Source organism: Salvia splendens, chromosome 12, assembly GCF_004379255.2.
Source record: "Salvia splendens isolate huo1 chromosome 12, SspV2, whole genome shotgun sequence".
Taxonomy (NCBI): Eukaryota; Viridiplantae; Streptophyta; class Magnoliopsida; order Lamiales; family Lamiaceae; genus Salvia; species Salvia splendens.
Window position 1 is genome coordinate 10296270 of NC_056043.1, and position 19302 is coordinate 10315571.

Consider the following 19302-nt stretch of genomic DNA (forward strand, 5'->3'; position numbering starts at 1 on the left):
CTAATACATATCATTCTCTTCGTCTTCGAAAGAGCTTCGCGTGGATATATTGCACACCTCAATCGGAGCTTTGTAGAGAAAGTTATGACCGTTACAAAAACTGCTCAGGTGCAGAAGCCTTCAACCCGACGGGCTGACCTGTAACCCTATCGGGTCAGCCCGCATAACCCGACAACCCGAATGGGTCAGCCCGAATGGCCCGATTTTAAATTCGGGCTGCGAATTACAACCCTAACCCTGTATTTTTATCGGGTTATTCGGGCCGGCCCGCGGGTTCGGGTTACATTGACATCCCTACACACCAATACCAAGGTTGCAAACGTTATTGCGTCTCCAACATAATTGTGCATTAATAGAAGTAAATCACTAAATCTTGGCTGCTTTCCTGCAAATCAACAAAAAGCCCAACAATATTACTGAAATTTAATTCCGGCCCATTAATTCTCTCAAATTACTTATTCTTTCTTAAAATTTCAAGCGTAAGCCCCCTATTCTTCACCTTTGCTGCCGCCGTGGCCTTGCGCTCGCCGTTTCTTCTCATTTCATCTCAGCAACATCACAAAAAGGTTGAAGAATCTGAAGATGGCTAAGAGTTCGAGCACAGGGAGCGCGAAGAAGAAGAAAAGTAAAGGCAAGATAAACAAAAAGCTGAGCTCTTTAAATTCAGATTCAAAGAAAATCAAGTGGCCCAAAGAGAATCCATTTGAGAGCATATGGTCGCGGCGGAAATTCAATATATTGGGAAAGAAACGCAAGGATGATGAACGGCGCCGCATTGGGCTCTCGCGCTCTCTCGCCATTCAGAAGGTCAATTTTAGCCTCTCCCTCTGTTTACGTGTTGAGAAGCTAGCTATGCGTTGAGTGTTATTTTTGTGGTGTTTGAGCGGAAATGCAGAGGCAGAAGACGCTGCTGAAAGAATATGAACAAAGCACAAAGTCTTCTACTTTTGTGGATAAGCGAATTGGAGAGCAAAATGAAGGACTTGAGGAGTTTGATAAGGCAATTTTGAGGTCTCAGCGTGAACGGCAGGTGTGGCTTCTCAAAGCAGCTCTTACTTTGTTCACTCTGCTTAGTAGTTATTGAAAAATGTAGTATTTCTGAGTGATGCTCCAGTTAGATGAATTAGGAAATACTAGCTTCTTATAAATAAAACTGGGGCAAGGAATTTTTGGGGAAAAATGATAATTGAAACTGACCTATTACCGCATATTTGTTATGGGATCCAAATTAAAAGGTTACACGTTTTACTGTTATATGATCATATACAGACTGGTGGGTGAAATGGCACTTGATATGAGGGCTCGGCCATCGGACAGGACAAAAGCACCTGAAGAGTTGGCACAAGAGGAGAAAGAGTGTCTAGAGCAGTTGGAGGTACACTCTTGAGTACTTCTTGCACATATCTAAAGGGCAAAAAGTCAACATATTTGGAGAAAGTTGTACATTAGCTATGCATATGGAGTATGAACCTAATTTTCATGATAACTACAAATCCGTATACCGTAATCAGATGCCCGTTCCCCTTCTTTGGGTTGTTTTTCGTTCCTAAGTATTTCCATGCCTCCTTGTGAACTATGCTTGGTGGTCTGTGAAATATATCTTGCTTCTGGTACTTGGCTGCTAAATGCGTCTTTCTTCTATTTTGTGTGGCAATGATTGATCTTGAATGGAGGAACTGTATTTGCATCCTTACGATTATTGCGTAACACAATTGAACTTATGAGAAGCAGATTTCAAGTGGATGCAAATATAACAATACCTGTAAATTTCACGTGAGTATTGAACATTGTTCAGGAAGATCGTAGGAAGAGGATGGCTGCTGGTGATGGTGATGGTGATGATTCCAGCAATGAGATGCTGATGATTCTGAAGACGATGTTGGTGAAGCTACCAAACAGATTAGTCATATATCGGGGGATGATCTCGGCGACTCATTTTCTGATGCCATTCCAAAGACTAAAGCTGTCTGGATTGATGACTTACTCAACAAAAAAAGTGTTACTGATTCTGATGCAGAAGATGCTCCAACTTCTGGAGAAGAAGAAGATGGTAACGAGGAAGATGATGATGATGGGGTCGATGATGAGGAGGAAGAAGGATCTGAAGAGAGCAGTGATGAAGATGAAAAGGCTCAGACTCTGAAGGACTGGGAACAGAGTGATGAAGAGCAAATTGATTTGGAAGACGAAGAAGAGGACGATGACAGTGATGATGCTACTGGTAAAAAAGTTATCATGGAAAACCAGAAGAAGATATTAAGAACCAAGGGCAATCAAAATAATGATTCAGGTGCTTTCAGAGTAAAACCAATTGTTAAAGAGGATGTGCATAAGAAAGGGGAGCTTCCATATACAATCAAAGCTCCAAAATCTTTTGAAGAATTTAGTGCCCTATTGGAAAATTATTCTGATGATCAAGTTGTGGAAGCTATCAGGCGGATTCGAACATATAATGTGATTGCTGTTGCTGCAGAAAATCGGAAAAAGATGCAAGTATGATAATATTTTGGTTTCCTGTGTTATTATTATTGTTGACAATATGCTGTATTTTTTTGTTATAATATGGACTGAATTGGATCCAGGTGTTCTATGGGGTATTGTTGCAATATTTTGCTGTTTTAGCAAGCACAAAGCCACTAAATTTCAAGTTACTTAATATGCTCGTCAAGCCACTAATGGAAATGAGTACAGAGACCCCATACTTTGCAGCCATTTGTGCTCGTCAGAGGTTGCTTCGTACCCGTACCCTATTCTGCCAAGATATTAGCAAAACAGGTTGGCTGCATTATCCTTCAAAATGCATTGTTTTTCTTTAACCTTTTGAACTTTTATTTCTCTGGGGATCATTTGCTGATGTGTGGAGTGAAGTTTTATATATTCAGTTGTTACTTCTGAACTCTTTTTCCTTGACAGGAAAAAATTGTTGGCCGTCTCTCAAGACACTTTTCTTCATGAGGCTTTGGTCTATTATGATTTTCCCATGCTCTGATTTCCGCCATGCAGTTATGACTCCTGCTATCCTGTTGATGTCTGAATACCTTATGCGGTGTCCGATAACTTCTGGCCGAGATATTGCTATTGGCTCCTTCTTGTGCTCTATGTTGCTATCTGTGAGTATCATCTGTTGGACTTTTTGTTTTTTTGCTTGACTTTGGATGTTTCTTTAAATCTTCCAGTACATCACTATCCATTTCCAGAAATGAAAGCATTTCGAGTTCCTAAATGAAGTGTTTTGGGGACTGATAGTTTAATTGGGCGAACCTAACCTGCTCTAGAATTCTTTTAGGCCACTGCTCCTTCCCCTTCTCTACCTTGTGCCCACCACGACATCCGTAACCTGTCTTTAATTGCATTGCTTGTCTGGATTTTCTTTTGTAAGACATGAATAGATTACCTTGATTTTCAATTTTCTACTTCTCTTTCCAGCTCCAATTAGGTGGTTAAATACTAACTGTGATTTATTTTCTTCCTATTAATAGCATAAAAAATCACCATTACGTATGCATTATAGAGGTTGAAATTAGATGGCAATGTAGAGTATGTGTTGGATGAGAAATCGTGAACATATATATCATCAAATATCAGCATTTTTCCCTGATAACCTTTTTTCGCAATTTTTTTATTTCATCAGGATTGCCTTTCTGTTAAAGTCGAATAATTTATGTGCATTATGTATACGAGGTTTGAAGTTCAATCTCTCTCTCACTGGACTTACACTGGCTAACTGTTGCAGGTCAGTCGACAATCCCAAAAGTTCTGCCCCGAGGCTATTACATATTTGCAGACTATATTAATGGCAGCTCTAACTAACAGACAAAGATATGAAACTTCTCAGGTTTTTTTTTTCTTAACTCACTGCACTTACATGTGGCTTTGCATTAAATCTAAGGCCAGCTTTATCGAGTTGGTTTATAGTGAAGGTGCACTTACTTTTGCATAAACAACGACTTAATGATGTTGTTATTGAAACAGTAGTGCCATTTTATGGAATTAAAAGCACTAAGGCCGTTACTCCATATGCAAGGACGCGTTGAAGATATTCATTCTTTGGACTTTCTAACATTAATGGACTTGCCAGATGATTCTCCTTATTTCACCTCCGACAACTTCAGGTTAGGATTTCTGGCAATATTCATATTTTCGTTTCACAAGCTTGATATAGAGGCAGATTGTATGAGTTATTTAATAGACTCATATCAGAAGTCCATGTTGATTGTCGTTATCATTCAGGATAACAATTGTTTGTACGTATATGCACAGGGCAAGCATACTTTATGCAGTTATTAGGAGCCTTAAAGGATTTGTAGATATTAGCGAGGGATTCAAGTCATTCCCGGAGATATTTTTGCCAAGCGCAGAAATATTAGACGGACTGGCAGAAGAAGATCTGATACCCGATGCATTGAAGGTTGAGATCAAAGATGTAGCACAGCTTATCAAGACCAAATCTGAGGAGTTCCAGTTGCTGCGACTGCCACTGAGAATCCGAAAGCAGAAGGTTATCTAAACAGCAATTCCAAAGTTTGAGGACAAGTAAGTCATTTTCCCATTATAAGTAGATTATGTTTTGTAAGTGGTAGAGACAAAATTGATGATGGGATTGTGGAAATGTGGCAGCTTTGTGAAGGGAATAGATTATGATCCAGATCGGGAGCGAGTGGAGAGAAAGAAGTTGAAGAAACAACTGCAGCAGGAGGCGAGAGGCGCTGTGCGTGAACTAAGGAAAGATAACCACTTCTTGTTTGAGGTGAAGAAACGGGAAAAGGCGCGAATGCAGGAAGAGAAAACTGAGATGTATGGGAAATACAGAGCTTTCCTTCAAGAACAGGAGCATGCATTTAAGTCTGGCCAGTTGGGTAAAAATAAGAAGCGAAGGCGATGATGATGACCTCTGTTCCGGTAATTTTCCTTTTTGGTTCGAAAACGTGGTACTCGATGTTGGATCGATGGATTAAGTTTTTGATTTACTTCGATTTGGATCGATGTTGTAGTTTATGCTTGTACCATGAATGCCCCCTCTCTAACTATATTCACATTAGAACTTAATTTGTTTCGAAATACAAATACTCTCATCGCCCCATGAGACATTTCTTTTTGGCGTAAGATTTAAGAAAATTATATTTAGTAAATTAATTGGAAATTTAAGAAAATGATGTTTAGTGAATTAGGTGTACAGAGAATAAAATTGATAAGTAAAGCCATTTAGCACTTATCTATATACCGAACAAAAATGATGCAATGTAGTTCTAAATTCTTGACCAAAAATCAGTTTACCAATCACTCATACATTTATTTATTAGTTACAATTAAAACTGTATTAGAAGGAATAACCACAAGTTCACACATACTTATTGATTGAGAAATGTTGTGTCAAATTTTCTGGAGAATAACATGAACTCCATGTTTCGGAATGATCATAAACACCTGAACTGGAGAGTGAATGTACGTAGGTGAAAGGATCAATCGGTAACGTTGCAGAATCATTGAAAGTGCTATTTTTGCTTCCACAGTGGCAAAATTCAGACCAAGACAAGTTCTTGGTCCGAACCCAAATGGCAAGAACGCAATAGGATTATTGTTAGTCGCCTTAACAGTCCCTTGTGCAAATCTCTCTGGTCTGAAAAGATGAACATCTTCTCCCCATATATTAGGATCATGATGCATTGCCAATGGCAAAATATATAGCTCCATTTGAGGTGGTAGAGTTAGCTTCCCAAGCTTAACTCGCTTATCCACTTTTCTCTTAATTAATGGCACCGGAGGGTATAGTCTCAGTGATTCTTCTATGATCATGTTCATCTAAGCACAACCATTCAAGAATGTTAATTACTTGTGAAAGCAAAACAATATTTTGAGAGGGTTTCTTACTGTTTTTAGTCTTGAAATGCCGTCTGCACTAGGATTCAGCTGCCCAAACGCATCAGTAACCTCGTCCCTTGCTTTGTCTTGCCATTCTTGGTTCTTGGCAAGAAGAAGAACAGTCCATGCTAGCAACGCTGTCGTTGTTTCGTGCCCAGCGAAGTAGAATGTCTTGCACTCATCAACTATGTCTTCTGTCGAGATCCTAATGTTTTGATCCTTGTCCAGATTAGCTTCTAAGAGCATTCCAAGAAAATCTTTTCGTGAATTTCCTTGCTTTTCTCGTTTGTTTATTATCTGTATGATGCAGTCGCGGATCCCTTTCTCTAGTTTCTCTGATTCAACCTCGTCTTTGTCTGTCAAGAACAGGCTGCCAAAGAATTCAAGATGAAAACACATTGAAACATTTGTGTAACAACTCTAGTTAGTATAGTAAGGTATTTACCTCGTGCCAGGAAACTTAACCTTGAGAGTGTTTCTTGAAAGAAGCGACGCTAACTTCGTCAACATATCAAATATGTTCTGCCCTTCCAAGTAGTTGCTGCCAAAGGCTGTCTTTGAAATAACCTGTGATGTCAATACCTTGAACTCTTCGAACACCTCAATCTCTTTGCCCTCGTAGCTCTTCCACTTGTCTAGCATCGCCTCCACACTTGTGACCATTGCAGGAATCATATTCTACAGTTTCACAAAGCCATGACACGAGTGAAACATTCTTACATTTTAAGTATGCTTGTGTAGTTGCAGACTCACTTTCAAGCTCTCCGCATGGAAAGCATTATTGGCAAGCTTTCGCATCCTTTTCCACTTCTGTCCTTTAGATGATGACACGCCGTCTCCCAGCAATTTCTGTGCAAAACCATCAAGATCTATTTTTGGGTAGTCACCTCCTTTGTTGTTTAGTATCTCCTTAACAAGTTCTGTTTCGGTAACTACCAACTGTGGTTGAAAACCGTACCAGTTGAGGTAGTTTTCACCTGTCACAAGAGAGAATATTAAAACTAAATGTGCAAGACTAAAACAGAGACTAACACGGAATGGCTTTTTATGTTTGAGGATAGTTACCATACTGTTGTGTCCATGAATGTACATGAGGTAGAATTCTCGCGTATATATTGTGTGAGACGTCTTCCATTGCATGTCCGGTCGCCTCCCTTCTCATCTCCATAATCTCCTTCGTGTTTCCATACAGCCATCTGGGTGGAGGGCCGTTGATGCCTTGGGACGACATGAGGTGGCTTACGCGTATTGGATTCAACCATATTTTCTTAATCAATCGAACTATATTTCGCAAGACATAAACCAACAGACATACAGCAAGAAAGATTGTTACTAATACAAGAGTTTCCATCTTCTTTCAACTGATAATGGAATAAAGACATAGTATTATATCAGCAGTCACCAACTAGCAATGTTTGTCATTACCTTGTGGAAGTGTGGATGTTAATTTGTTGTTAAATTACTCTGTCATTGTCGATTCTGATGACATTAAAATAAGCAATTATTGTACTATTTAAACTACTCTATTTGGTAGTATTAAGCATTGGTTGACATCAACACCTCAGAGTCTCAGAAAATCAAACTAATAGAAAATGTTGGTGGTCCTTGAGATGATGGTATGACATGAATTCTTGTTTAAGGGATGATTGGGAGTTGAGAGTGATATAAGTGATAAAGTATATCTGATTCAACTCATTATCATTTTTAATGTTATCTGATGTATGCATTATTGCATTCAATAATAAGATTGTGTTGCATTATTGCATTCAATAATAAGATTGTGTTTCTAGTTTCTTATTAAGAGAATCACAATAGTGACATAAGAACAATCTTTTGTGGTCCTTACATTATATTATAGTTTTGTGGTCCTTAAACATTGTATGTTTCTTATGTGACTTCAATCTGGACATTAGCATAGTTTATTGTCTTTGATGAAGATAAGTTATGATACCGATCATATCATTGTCTCATCGATATGTATTCCATCCAGCGATCTGATCGACTTAAACATAGGAAATATCACTTCTTCCAACTTAAACACTTGTTTCACACATGAACTTATTTCCATCACACATAATTGCAAACATATGCACAAAAAGACATTCATGCAGTGCATTTACACTTTTTTGAGGATGACTTGAACTCCATTTTTGGGAGTAAGTATGAAGACATCAGCAGGGTTGTGTACGTAGTTAGGCGAGAGGGCAAACTTGTACTTTTGCAGGATCATGGATAGTGCAATCTTGGCTTCATTGGTGGTGAAGTTGAGACCTACACAAGTCCGAGTCCCCATTCCAAAAGGCAGAAATGCAGCACCGTTGTTATTGGTAGCTTTAGCAACACCTTGTGCGAATCTCTCTGGTTTGAAGAGAAGCACGTCGTTGCCCCAGATTTCAGGGTTGTGGTGCAAAGCTAGAACTGAAATGAAAATGTTGGTGTTGGGAAATACACAGAGCTGTCCTAGTTTAGTTTCCTTGGCAACTTTCCTCGTCATTGTAAGAACTGGAGGGTATAGCCTCAAACACTCGTTGATGATCATGTTCATCTGCATTCACATTTAACAATCTCATTCAATATGACTATATATGCAAAAGCAAGACTATTGGTAATGAGCTTTATTACTATTCTGAGCCTCGCAATGCCATCAGAATCCGGGCTGCTCCCTCCAAATGTTTCCATCACTTCCTCCCTAGCTCTGTCTTGCCACTCCGTGTGTGTCGCTAGGAGCACAGCACACCACCCGAGCAAGCTTGTGGTCGTCAGATGGCCTGCACCGTAGATGGCCTTGATCTCATCAATCATCTGTTCTGTCGTGATCCTCTTCTTGACATCAGATTGATGGCTGCTTCCGACAAGTTGCCCCAGGTAATCACACCCGAAGTCATCAAGATTCCCATTTTTCTTCGCGTCTATCTCCCTCTTTCGCACTTTCTCCAGTATAGCACTCTTGATTCTTTGCTCGAGATTATTCGCCTCAACCTCATCATTGTTTCTTACTAGGGAACTGAATGGGACAGACACATCATAGCGTAACAAATAACATCACAACTTTTTAAACTTAACTATCAAGGTGTAATGTGATAGCACTATATGTATATACCTGATTATTGGAACTCTGACTTTATACACATTTCTAACTGTAACTTCTGTCAATTTTGCTACCATCTCAAATATATGCTCCCCATCAATGTGACTACTCCCAAAGGCAGTTCTTGAAATCACTTCAGTCGTCAGCTTCCCGAATTCTTTGAACACGTCGATCTCCTTTCCTCCATAGCTCTCCCACTTCATCAACATCATGGCGACACTTGCACTCATCTCTGGAACCATTCTCTGCAAATGAAAATCCAATGCTGCTAAAAAACAAAATCTCTTTCACCAGAAAATGGCGGAAAGGACTTACCTTGAGGCTGTCTGCATGGAAAGTGTGATTAGCCAGTTTTCTCACTTTGGCCCATTTTTCACCCTCATTTGTGATGAGTGCTTCTCCCAGCAACTTCTTTGCAGCACCCTCGACCTCCATTTTCGGGAAAACACCTTCTCTGTTCGTCATTAGATCCTTTATCAGCTCTGGTTCAGTAACAAACAATTGGCATTGGGAACCATGCCAGCAAATGAAATTCTTCCCTGTCACCAAATATAAGTCTATCAACTCTTGTCTCATCGTAGAAAAAAAATCAAGAAATATAAATGAACCTGTGTCTCTTACCATAGGCCTTGGTCCATGCATAGACATGAGGTTGAATTCTTGGAAATAAGTCATGTGAAATATCCATCATTGGTTTATCCATGAATTGGCTTCTCATGTGAGAGATATCTTTGGTGTCTCCATGAGGGAATTTGTAAGCTGGACCTCGGATTCCCTGCGACCGCATTTTAGCTTGCAGCCGAATCGGAGTCCAAAATATTTTGTGCAAGAATCTGAGCAAGTAGAAGCACAAAATTGCTGAAAGAAGTACCATCACTACTAACATTCTCATTAGCACTGATTTTTCCCTATGACTTATGTTTGTCAATGAATTTTTTTCGGTAATGGAAAGGGGAATGGAACCTTTTGTTATCTTTCTCAATCTTTGGCAATTATCTTATTCCATTTTATCTTCATAGTAGATGTGATATATCGATTTTTGTATCTTATTCTTGACATACTGTTTTTCTTAATTGCCATAGTCAAATATATTTGGCTATAATCACTCTTAATGGTGACCTGCAAACAACCTTTGTGGTCCCTTATACTATTCTTCCCAAAAAGACAAAAAAAACAGCAATAATGCTAATAATTAATACCACCAAAATGAAGTGAAAGAGTTGTTTTCATAACAAGGAAACAAACTATGCTAAGATCAAGATCAAGATCACAAAAACTGTGTTTCAGACTTGAACAATCCATTTTACATAGTAGTATAATTTTATTCCTATAGACAAACAGACACACAACAACACTATAGTACACAGTCATGAACTGGATGAACATTTTGGTCCCAGATTTTTTCGAGGATGACTTGAATTCCATTTCTTGGGACAAGAATGATGTCCTCAATGGGGCGGTGGACGTAGTTAAGTGAGAGGAAGAACTTGTAGTTGTGTAGAATCATTGCAAGGGCAATATTGGCTTTGGTGGTGGTGAACTCGAAACCTACACAAGTTCGAGCCCCCATCCCAAACGGTACAAATGCAGCAGTGTTATTGTTCGTTGCTTTAATAACCCCATGTGCAAATCTCTCCGGTTTAAAGAGAAGCACGTCGTCTCCCCAGATTTGAGGATTGTGGTGTAGAGCCAGCACAGAAATGAAAATGTTGGTGTTGGGAAATAGGCAGAGTTGGCCTATTTTGGTTTCCTTTGCAACTTTCCGAGTCAGTGAAAGAGCTGGAGGGTATAGCCTCAGACACTCATTAATTATCATGTTCATCTGCAAAGCATATTATGCATCAGAAAACATTTGACATAGGAGTATAAAAAAATATGAAACCAAGACAGCTTATTAGTACTATTTTGAGCCTTGCAATGTGATACGGGTACGTCGGCAGCTCAGGTTGGACAGCAGCTTTCTCCCATCGAGGACGAAGAACCGGAGGGAATAATGGCTCCGGAGTTGACTTGTGAGACGGTGGAACGAGGTAGAGCGTCACCAAGAGAGACGAACAAGCGTGTGAGGCCAAGAAGGAAGGCGGGGCCACCAGCCAGATTTGGTGACTTCGTCTCCAAATAAAGCGGCACGTAGAATAGATGATTTAATTGTATTTTTGGGATTTATTGTTTTGTTTCCTTTTATTTTTTTGAACAATTGGGTCGAGCAATTTATAAGCTCCGTTCCGGGTTTTCTTAGTTGGTTCTTTCCCGGGCCGTAAGTCGAACCAACCCTAGGGTCCATAGAATTATAAATAGGCGCTGAAATCATGAATAAGATTATCGAGATTTCGCCTACTTCTGTTTCTTTTACGTTTTCTTTGCAAACCCTAGCGGTCGACGGGATTTCGCCTCCCGGGACTTCTACAATCCAGCGTCCGATCTCCCATTGAGAGGATTACTCTTAACAAATTGGTGCTTTCACTGAACTCATGGATGCCATTGTTTCGGAGGTTGGACGTTCATCTGGGATGCCGGTGATCGGGCTTGCCCCTCCGTCGAGCAGCGGCGGGAGGCCTTCGGATTCAACCAATCAAGGCTCAAATCCAGTTACACCGATGTTTGAGCATATCTTAGCCTCTTTGGCGCGATTCGAGACGCGTATGGATGATTTTGATCGGCGTTTGGTACCACCACGGGCAGAAACAACTCCGAGTTTTGGTCTACCGTCGCATTGGTTCACGGAGTCTCTACCACAATCGATACCGATCCCGGTTCCCACCCAATCGGTGGTTACCAGTTTCCAGCAGCAGCCACGTCGCACGTGGGAGCAGCCGTGGTCGACTGCGGGAACGAGCAGAGGGGACGGCACTTTGGGTTTTGCCCCGCCGCCGCTCTCTATGGCGGGCCAGTTTGGTGGATTCGCGGCTGGACCCCAGTTGGGCTCGGGCCCCTTAACGTCGTGGGAGCCGCCGGGGAGGGCTCAGTCGTCGACTCGTCAATCCACCTCTTGGGATAATCCAGCTTGGCACAATAATGGAGGTCACAGATCATGGGAACAACCCCGCGATGTCAAGATGAAACCTCCGCGCTTCAATGGGACTGACGCGGTGAATTGGATCGCGAGGGTGCAATATTATTTCGATCACCTAATGATGCCCGAAGCCTTTCGCCTCCATTACATGGTGATGCTCTTTGAAAATCAGGCGGCAGAATGGGTGTTTAATTACCGCACTAGTAACCCGGTGGTATTATGGAAGGATTTTTTGGATGATGTGCGACGTCGTTTCGATCCTCAGAGTTTTGAGGATTATCTGGGCCTAATTGCTAAACTGGTACAGACAGGATCTCTGACAGAATACAATGCCACTTTTGAATCTATGCGCAATCGGATCCCGAATATTCCCGAGTCTACTTTTCTGCCAATTTACATCGCAGGTCTTCAGCAACCAGTTCGGAGTCAAGTCAAACACCAACACCCACGGTCGGTGGCGGCAGCTATGGCTTTGGCTATTGAGTTTGATGGCAGTACCGACAGTCTGGGCGCTTCAACCGGCCCCCAACGTCGCAATTGGGCGCCGAGAGACCTAAAGGGCCAGCCGTCGGCTACAAACCAGCAACAACAGCAGACCCCAACTGCGACCAGACCTGTGTATGCTCGGGGCCCTGAATATTCGAAGTTGCCGGTCATTCGCTTGACGGCTGCGGAACGCGCTGATCGTACTCGCTGGGGTTTGTGCGTATATTGCCAGGAAAAATGGGTGCAGAATCATGCCTGCAAAAGGCCCTTTTTGGCATATATGGGCGGCGACGAGTCAGACGAAGTGGAGGAGTTAGAGTCGCCTGCTGAGTCTCAGGAACCGGACGTGATCACGGCGGATCTCTCTCACATTTATGCTTTGGAAGGTCGCCAGAGGCCGGAAGCAATGGAATTTAAGGGGACCATTGGAGCTGACCCGGTGGTGATTCTGGTCGACACGGGCAGTTCCCACGATTTTTTGCATCCTAGAGTGGCGCAAAGGTTGTCCTTGCCTTTAACGGCGGTGAAGCCGTTTCGAGTTTATGTGGGTAACGGTGCATCATTGGTGTGCTCGCACGCTAGCCTGCGGACCCGGGTGGTGATCCAATCACAGGTTTTCTTGATTGATTTACATATCCTGCCTATTCACGGTCCGGACGTGATCCTCGGGTTGGCGTGGCTGAAGTCCTTACGGTGGGTAACGAGTGATTTTATTGACGGGACATTGGAGTTTGTGCGTAACGGAGCCCCGATTTGTTTGAAGGTGTCTTCCCCCGTCGCGCAGCACTCCTCCCTTAGGACTGTCGCGACATTACTGTCGCTACAAGGGGCGGCTGAGGTGTTTGAACTGGTATCGGTCCCCAGAATGGAGAACCAAGACGACGGGGCTGAGTTGTCACAATTTCCCGATGATCTAGACCCCATGGTGTTAGCAGTTCTGCGGTCCCACGAGACGGTGTTTCGCGCTCCAACGGGTGTGCCTCCTTCTCGCCCCTTTGATCACAGAATTCACTTGCTTCCGAACTCCCATCCAGTCAATGTTCGCCCCTACCGTTACCCTTATTTCCAGAAGACGGAAATAGAGAGACAAGTAAAGGAGATGTTGACCTCCGGGGTGATCAGGCCTAGCCAGAGTCCGTTTTCTTCACCAGTTCTGCTCATTCGAAAAAAGGATGGCTCCTTTAGGTTCTGCATTGACTACAGAGCTTTAAACACTGCTACGGTCCCTGATCATTTTCCGATACCCACCTCCGAGGAACTGTTTGATGAACTGGGGGCGGCGCGCTTTTTCACCAAGCTAGATCTGCGATCGGGGTACCATCAGATCCGAATGCACGCGGATGATGTTTTCAAAACCGCCTTCAGGACGCACGATGGCCACTTCGAATTCCTTGTCATGCCGTTTGGTCTTACTAATGCTCCGTCTACCTTCCAAGCAGCTATGAACACCATTTTTAGGCCCTTACTGCGCCTCTTCGTCATCGTCTTTTTTGACGACATTCTGGTCTACAGCCCGACTTTGGAGTCTCACGTTCGGCACTTACACGAGGTACTTACAATTTTGAAAAATAATATGTTTTTTGTTAAGTTGTCCAAGTGTGTCTTCTGCAGCTTATCAGTCGATTACTTGGGTCATTTAATCTCGAACGGCCTGTTGAAAGCCGACCCTGAGAAGATTGCGGCGATGGTCGCATGGCAAGTTCCCTCGTCTATCAAACAGTTGCGGGGTTTCTTGGGACTTACGGGTTATTACCGGCGCTTCGTCGCGAATTATGCTTCCATTGCCGGCCCGTTAACAGAGCTGTTGAAGAAAGACGCTTTTGCTTGGACACCGGCCGCGGAGGAGAGCTTTGTGGCTCTAAAGGCAGCTATGACGTCAGCCCCGGTGTTGCGTTTGCCGGATTTTACCAAAGTATTTTACTTGGAAACGGATGCGTCAGATTTTGGGGTGGGCGCGGTACTCCTACATGATGGCCATCCCTTGGCTTATTTCAGTAAAAAATTGGGTCCGCGTCGTCGTGTGGCTTCCACTTATCATAAAGAGTTGTATGCGATCGTTGAGGCTGTTCAGAAGTGGCGGCAATATTTGTTGGGTCGAGAATTTGTTATTCGGAGCGATCAGAAAAGTTTGAAGGAATTATTGCAGCAAGTCATACAGACCCCCGACCAACAATTTTATGCCAGAAAATTAATGGGGTATAAGTTCCGTATAGAGTACAAGACCGGAGCATCTAACAGGGTGGCAGACGCTTTGTCTCGTCGGGATATGGAACCGGAAGTCGACTCTGAGGATCAGCTGCGATCCGCGTCGATGCTGCGGGCGATGGTGGCGCATCCGGTGCCAGATCTGTTAGAGACATTGCACGCAGAGAACGAGGAGTTGGAGGAACTGTTACACATCAGGAAGCTGATTGGAGATGGCAAGGCGGGTGGCCATTTGTTGTACGTCGATGGCTTGATCTATTGGGATCGACGCCTCTATGTGGGCGAGCAGTCGGCCGTGAAGAAGCCTTTACTTCAGGAACATCACTCGACTCCATTGGCTGGCCACCCGGGTGTGGAACGGACTTTTCGTCGGGTTGCGGCGCAATTCTATTGGAAGAATATGAGGCGAGATGTGCAAAAATTTGTTGAAGCTTGTATGGAGTGTCAGACGACAAAATACTCGACGCAAAAACCTGCCGGGTTGTTGCAACCTTTGCCTATTCCTTCTCAGGTTTGGGAGGATGTATCTATGGACTTTGTGACGAGTCTCCCACAGTCTAGAGGTTTCACGACAATTATGGTGGTCGTCGATCGATTGTCCAAGTACGCGCACTTTGCTCCATTGCCACCATCCTTTAATGCTCTGCGGGTGGCAAATCTTTTTATTGAGTCCGTGGTGAAACATCATGGGTTTCCAAAGACCTTGGTGTCTGACCGAGATTCGGTCTTCTTGAATGATGTTTGGGAGGAGATGTTACGTTTAAGCGGCACTAAGCTGCACTTCACAACCGCGTACCACCCACAGTCGGATGGGCAAACGGAGGTGAGGAACCGTGGGTTGGAGCAGTATCTACGAGCTTTTGTCGCGGATAAACCCAACAAATGGGTGAATTTTTTACCATGGGCTGAATTATCTTTAAATTGTTTCTTTAACGAGAGTTTGGGGACTTCTCCCTTCAAGGCCTTATATGGGCGTGACCCCCCTCCGCTCGTCGCAGCTGAGCCGTCACGTTTCACGCCTCCGGATGTGGCGACTTTGATCAGACAGAGGGGAGAATTAATTGTGGCGCTGAGGACAAATTTGGAGAGGGCGCAACAGCGAATGCGAGCTTCCGCGGATAAACATCGTCGTCATGTCGAGTTTCAGGTGGGGGATATGGTTTTGCTAAAGTTGCAGCAGTACCGGCAATATTCTGTCGCCAAGCCGCTGTCCTCAAAACTGACGCGGAGGTTTTTCGGTCCTTTTGAAGTGTTGGAACGTATCGGTCAAGTGGCTTATCGCCTTCGTTTGCCGGAAGGTAGTCGGGTGCATAATGTCTTTCATGTTAGTTTGCTACGATCATTTGTGCAGGGGGTGTCGCCGGAGGCCTTGGAGTTACCTCCGCTGTTCGCGCGGGGTCGCCCGGTGTCAAGGCCGTTGAAGTGGGTCGCCAACCGTACGGTGTGGCGGGCGCCAGTTGATGAAGCTTTGATTCAGTGGGAAGATGATGGAGGTGAGAGCCCCTCATGGGAGCCATTGTCGTTGGTGCGCCGGCGTTTTCCTGATCTGATCCTTGTGGGCAAGGATGTTTCTATCCCGGGGGGAGTTGATACGGGTACGTCGGCAGCTCAGGTTGGACATCAGCTTTCTCCCATCGAGGACGAAGAACCGGAGGGAATAATGGCTCCGGAGTTGACTTGTGAGACGGTGGAACGAGGTAGAGCGTCACCAAGAGAGACGAACAAGCGTGTGAGGCCAAGAAGGAAGGCGGGGCCACCGGCCAGATTTGGTGACTTCGTCTCCAAATAAAGCGGCACGTAGAATAGATGATTTAATTGTATTTTTGGGATTTATTGTTTTGTTTCCTTTTATTTTTTTGAACAATTGGGTCGAGCAATTTATAAGCTCCGTTCCGGGTTTTCTTAGTTGGTTCTTTCCCGGGCTGTAAGTCGAACCAACCCTAGGGTCCATAGAATTATAAATAGGCGCTGAAATCATGAATAAGATTATCGAGATTTCGCCTACTTCTGTTTCTTTTACGTTTTCTTTGCAAACCCTAGCGGTCGACGGGATTTCGCCTCCCGGGACTTCTACAATCCAGCGTCCGATCTCCCGTTGAGAGGATTACTCTTAACACAATGCCACTGGCATCCGGTGTGTTCCCTCCGAATGTCTCCTTCACCTCCTCCCTCGCCCTGTCCTGCCACTGTGGGTGTGTAGCTAGGAGCAAACTCGTGGTGGTGCGATTCCCTGCACCGTAGATTGCCTTAACCTCGTCAATCAACTGCTGCTGCATTGTGATCCTCTTCTCGACATCGGATTCATGGCTGATTCTGATGAGTTGTCCCAGATAATCACATCCCAACTCTCCATCTCTCTCCCTCTCCCCCACTTTCTCCATAACCAAATCATTGATTCTTAGCTCAAGCCTCCCTGCCTCAACCTCATCATCACTTCTTACTATCAAACTGAATAATACATCAAATTAGACTATAAACAACAACAACAACAACAAAACCTCAAATCCATGCACCTAATGCCTGGAAATCTGAGTTTTATAGAGATTTTTGGCAATTCCTCTTTCATCTCAAAGATATGCTTTCCATCCATGTAACTACTACCGAAGGCTGTCCGAGAAATCACTTCAATCGTCAGAATCCTAAACTCTTCGAACACATCAATCTCTCTTCCTTGATAGTTTCCCCATTTTTCCAACATCATCGCCACGCTGGAACTCATTTCTGGAACCATGCTCTGCTTGCCAAAACTGGCAACTTTTAAAACTGCTAAAAAATGAAGCATATAAAATGATGACTTACCTTGAGACTCTCAGCGTGGAAACTGCGATCAGCCAGTTTTCTGACATTGGCCCATTTTACACCCTCATTTGTGGTGAGTGCTTCCCCAACGAGCTTCTTCAGACAGCCTTCCATGTCCATTTTGGGAAAAGCGCCATCTGTGTTCATCAGTATCTCCTTGCTCAGCTCAGGTTCCGTCACAAACAGTTAGCACTTTGAACCATCCCAGCAAATGAAGTTTCTCCCTGTTATTATATCATATCATAGAAGTGATTCAAACAAAAAAGATTGGATTTTTTTGTTGGGTTTTAACTCTTACCATAAACCTTGGTCCAAGCATAGACATGAGGATGAAGCCTAGGAAACAGAGGATGTTCATGATGTGAAATAGCCATTGGCTTCTCATGTAAATTTGTATGATGGACCTCTCATTCCCAGCAACCTCATTTTAGCTTGCAGTCGAATCGGGGCCATCCATAGTTTGTGGAAGAATCTGAGGCAATAGAAGTACAAAAAAACAGAGGAAAAGAGTAAGAGTAGTTCAAATTTAGACATTTTTAGTTTGTGCTTGTCGATTGAATTTGTTTTGGTGGTGATAGCAAGGGGATACTATTTTACTAGTACTATCTGGTTTAATTCAATAAGATGTACGTACTCGGTTATTACATTGATATATAGTCGGAAATCGTGATCTATTTCAGTACTTCAGTTGGGACTATGAGTTTCTCAACGGAGAACATTTATCATTTTCAAATATTTTAAATTTAAACATTTATCTATTTTAATATCTTCTAAAATTTTACTACTTTTTAATTTGGAGGAAGATGTTTTGGGCTTCTTACCATATATCTATATGGCTCTACCTGATTCTCCATCTTGCCTCAAAACTTCGATATTTGTGGTGGTTTGATCCTCTCTCAAAGTGGATGCGATTGATATGTTCAACTGCGTCATCAACATATGCCTCATTATACATATCGGAAACTTTGTACTACAACCTTAAAGCTTTTTTGCAGTTGCATACAGTTGGATTTTCAATCGAGTGGCCAGCCATAAAATTAAAATATTAATAAAATTTTGATTTATTTAAGACTGATTCAATGTAATTAATTCTCTTTAAAATCATGCAAATCTTATCGGTCAATTTTACCCTTTATTATTAAATCAGTTTTTTTATACTCCATAAAATAACTGAAGATATTTTAAAAAAAACATCGGTTATATTAGTAAGTGGAAAGTGTGGTTTTCTTCAGAGTTAGTAATTTTTTTTGTACTTTGTACTTTGTTTATTATTTATTTATATTACACATATTATAGTTGAACGCAGTGATGACTTAAAAACTATGATAGCATATTATACCTCATACTATTGAATCGTGGCATAATTTGATAATAATTATTACGATATAGAGCTATACATATATTCTAAATTCCTAATATCTATTGATGATTTAAAATTACCTAAAATACCATCATTTAGAGATTGAATTGCTTTTTTACTTCCTCCGTCTCATAAGAATATGCACTCTTTTCTTTTTAGTCCGTCCAACAAAAATATGCATTTTCTAATTTTTAAAACTATTTTCTCTTTAATGAGGCGAGACTCATGTTCCACTAACAAAATTTTAATTACCTTTTCTCTCTACCTATTTTTTACTTTACTAATTTTGCATTAAAACTCATGTCGAACCTAAAATGTTTATTCTTCTGGGACGGAGGGAGTATTTAATTATTCATTATTAATTTGATAATAATAATAAATTGCGACACTGGATTTATAATGGCATTTTGATTTATAGGGCCTTTTCATTTCCTTTATTTCTATTTTTATTTTTACGTATTATTTATTAAATTATTTAATATGTACAATTAT

The 19302-nt window shown here is 42.3% G+C and overlaps 2 protein-coding genes and 2 pseudogenes across 2 annotated transcripts; 1 reads left to right on the forward strand and 3 right to left on the reverse strand.

The window, feature by feature from the left end:
* Nucleotides 1-473: 473 nt before the first annotated feature.
* Nucleotides 474-5087, forward strand: LOC121757515 (annotated as a pseudogene).
* Nucleotides 5088-5231: 144 nt separating this feature from the next.
* On the reverse strand, nt 5232-7269 carry LOC121758156 (cytochrome P450 CYP749A22-like). The gene is made up of 5 exons (XM_042153591.1): nt 6925-7269; nt 6613-6836; nt 6305-6537; nt 5869-6229; nt 5232-5799 (listed from the first exon to the last, which is right to left on the reverse strand). The coding sequence occupies exons 1-5, from the start codon at nt 7208-7210 to the stop codon at nt 5371-5373; spliced, it is 1533 nt and encodes a 510-aa protein (XP_042009525.1). The 5' UTR covers nt 7211-7269; the 3' UTR covers nt 5232-5370.
* Nucleotides 7270-7864: 595 nt separating this feature from the next.
* LOC121757372 (cytochrome P450 CYP749A22-like) lies at nt 7865-9935 on the reverse strand. The gene is made up of 5 exons (XM_042152926.1): nt 9569-9935; nt 9263-9486; nt 8960-9192; nt 8482-8863; nt 7865-8404 (listed from the first exon to the last, which is right to left on the reverse strand). The coding sequence occupies exons 1-5, from the start codon at nt 9837-9839 to the stop codon at nt 7976-7978; spliced, it is 1539 nt and encodes a 512-aa protein (XP_042008860.1). The 5' UTR covers nt 9840-9935; the 3' UTR covers nt 7865-7975.
* A 219-nt stretch (nt 9936-10154) lies between these two features.
* Nucleotides 10155-17984, reverse strand: LOC121758507 (annotated as a pseudogene).
* Nucleotides 17985-19302: the final 1318 nt, after the last annotated feature.

What these genes read in the sequence shown, in the direction of transcription:
- LOC121757372 (XM_042152926.1), bottom strand. Translation starts at nt 9,839, where the DNA reads ATGAGAATGTTAGTAGTGATGGTACTTCTTTCAGCAATTTTGTGCTTC. An exon ending in TCCATGCAGACAGCCTCAAG is followed by an intron (nt 9,193 to 9,262) that starts GTAAGTCCTTTC and finishes TTTCATTTGCAG; the next exon opens with AGAATGGTTCCAGAGATGAG. An exon ending in GTCAGAGTTCCAATAATCAG is followed by an intron (nt 8,864 to 8,959) that starts GTATATACATAT and finishes TGTCCCATTCAG; the next exon opens with TTCCCTAGTAAGAAACAATG.
- LOC121758156 (XM_042153591.1), bottom strand. Translation starts at nt 7,210, where the DNA reads ATGGAAACTCTTGTATTAGTAACAATCTTTCTTGCTGTATGTCTGTTG. An exon ending in GTTAAGTTTCCTGGCACGAG is followed by an intron (nt 6,230 to 6,304) that starts GTAAATACCTTA and finishes ATTCTTTGGCAG; the next exon opens with CCTGTTCTTGACAGACAAAG. An exon ending in GCATTTCAAGACTAAAAACA is followed by an intron (nt 5,800 to 5,868) that starts GTAAGAAACCCT and finishes GGTTGTGCTTAG; the next exon opens with ATGAACATGATCATAGAAGA.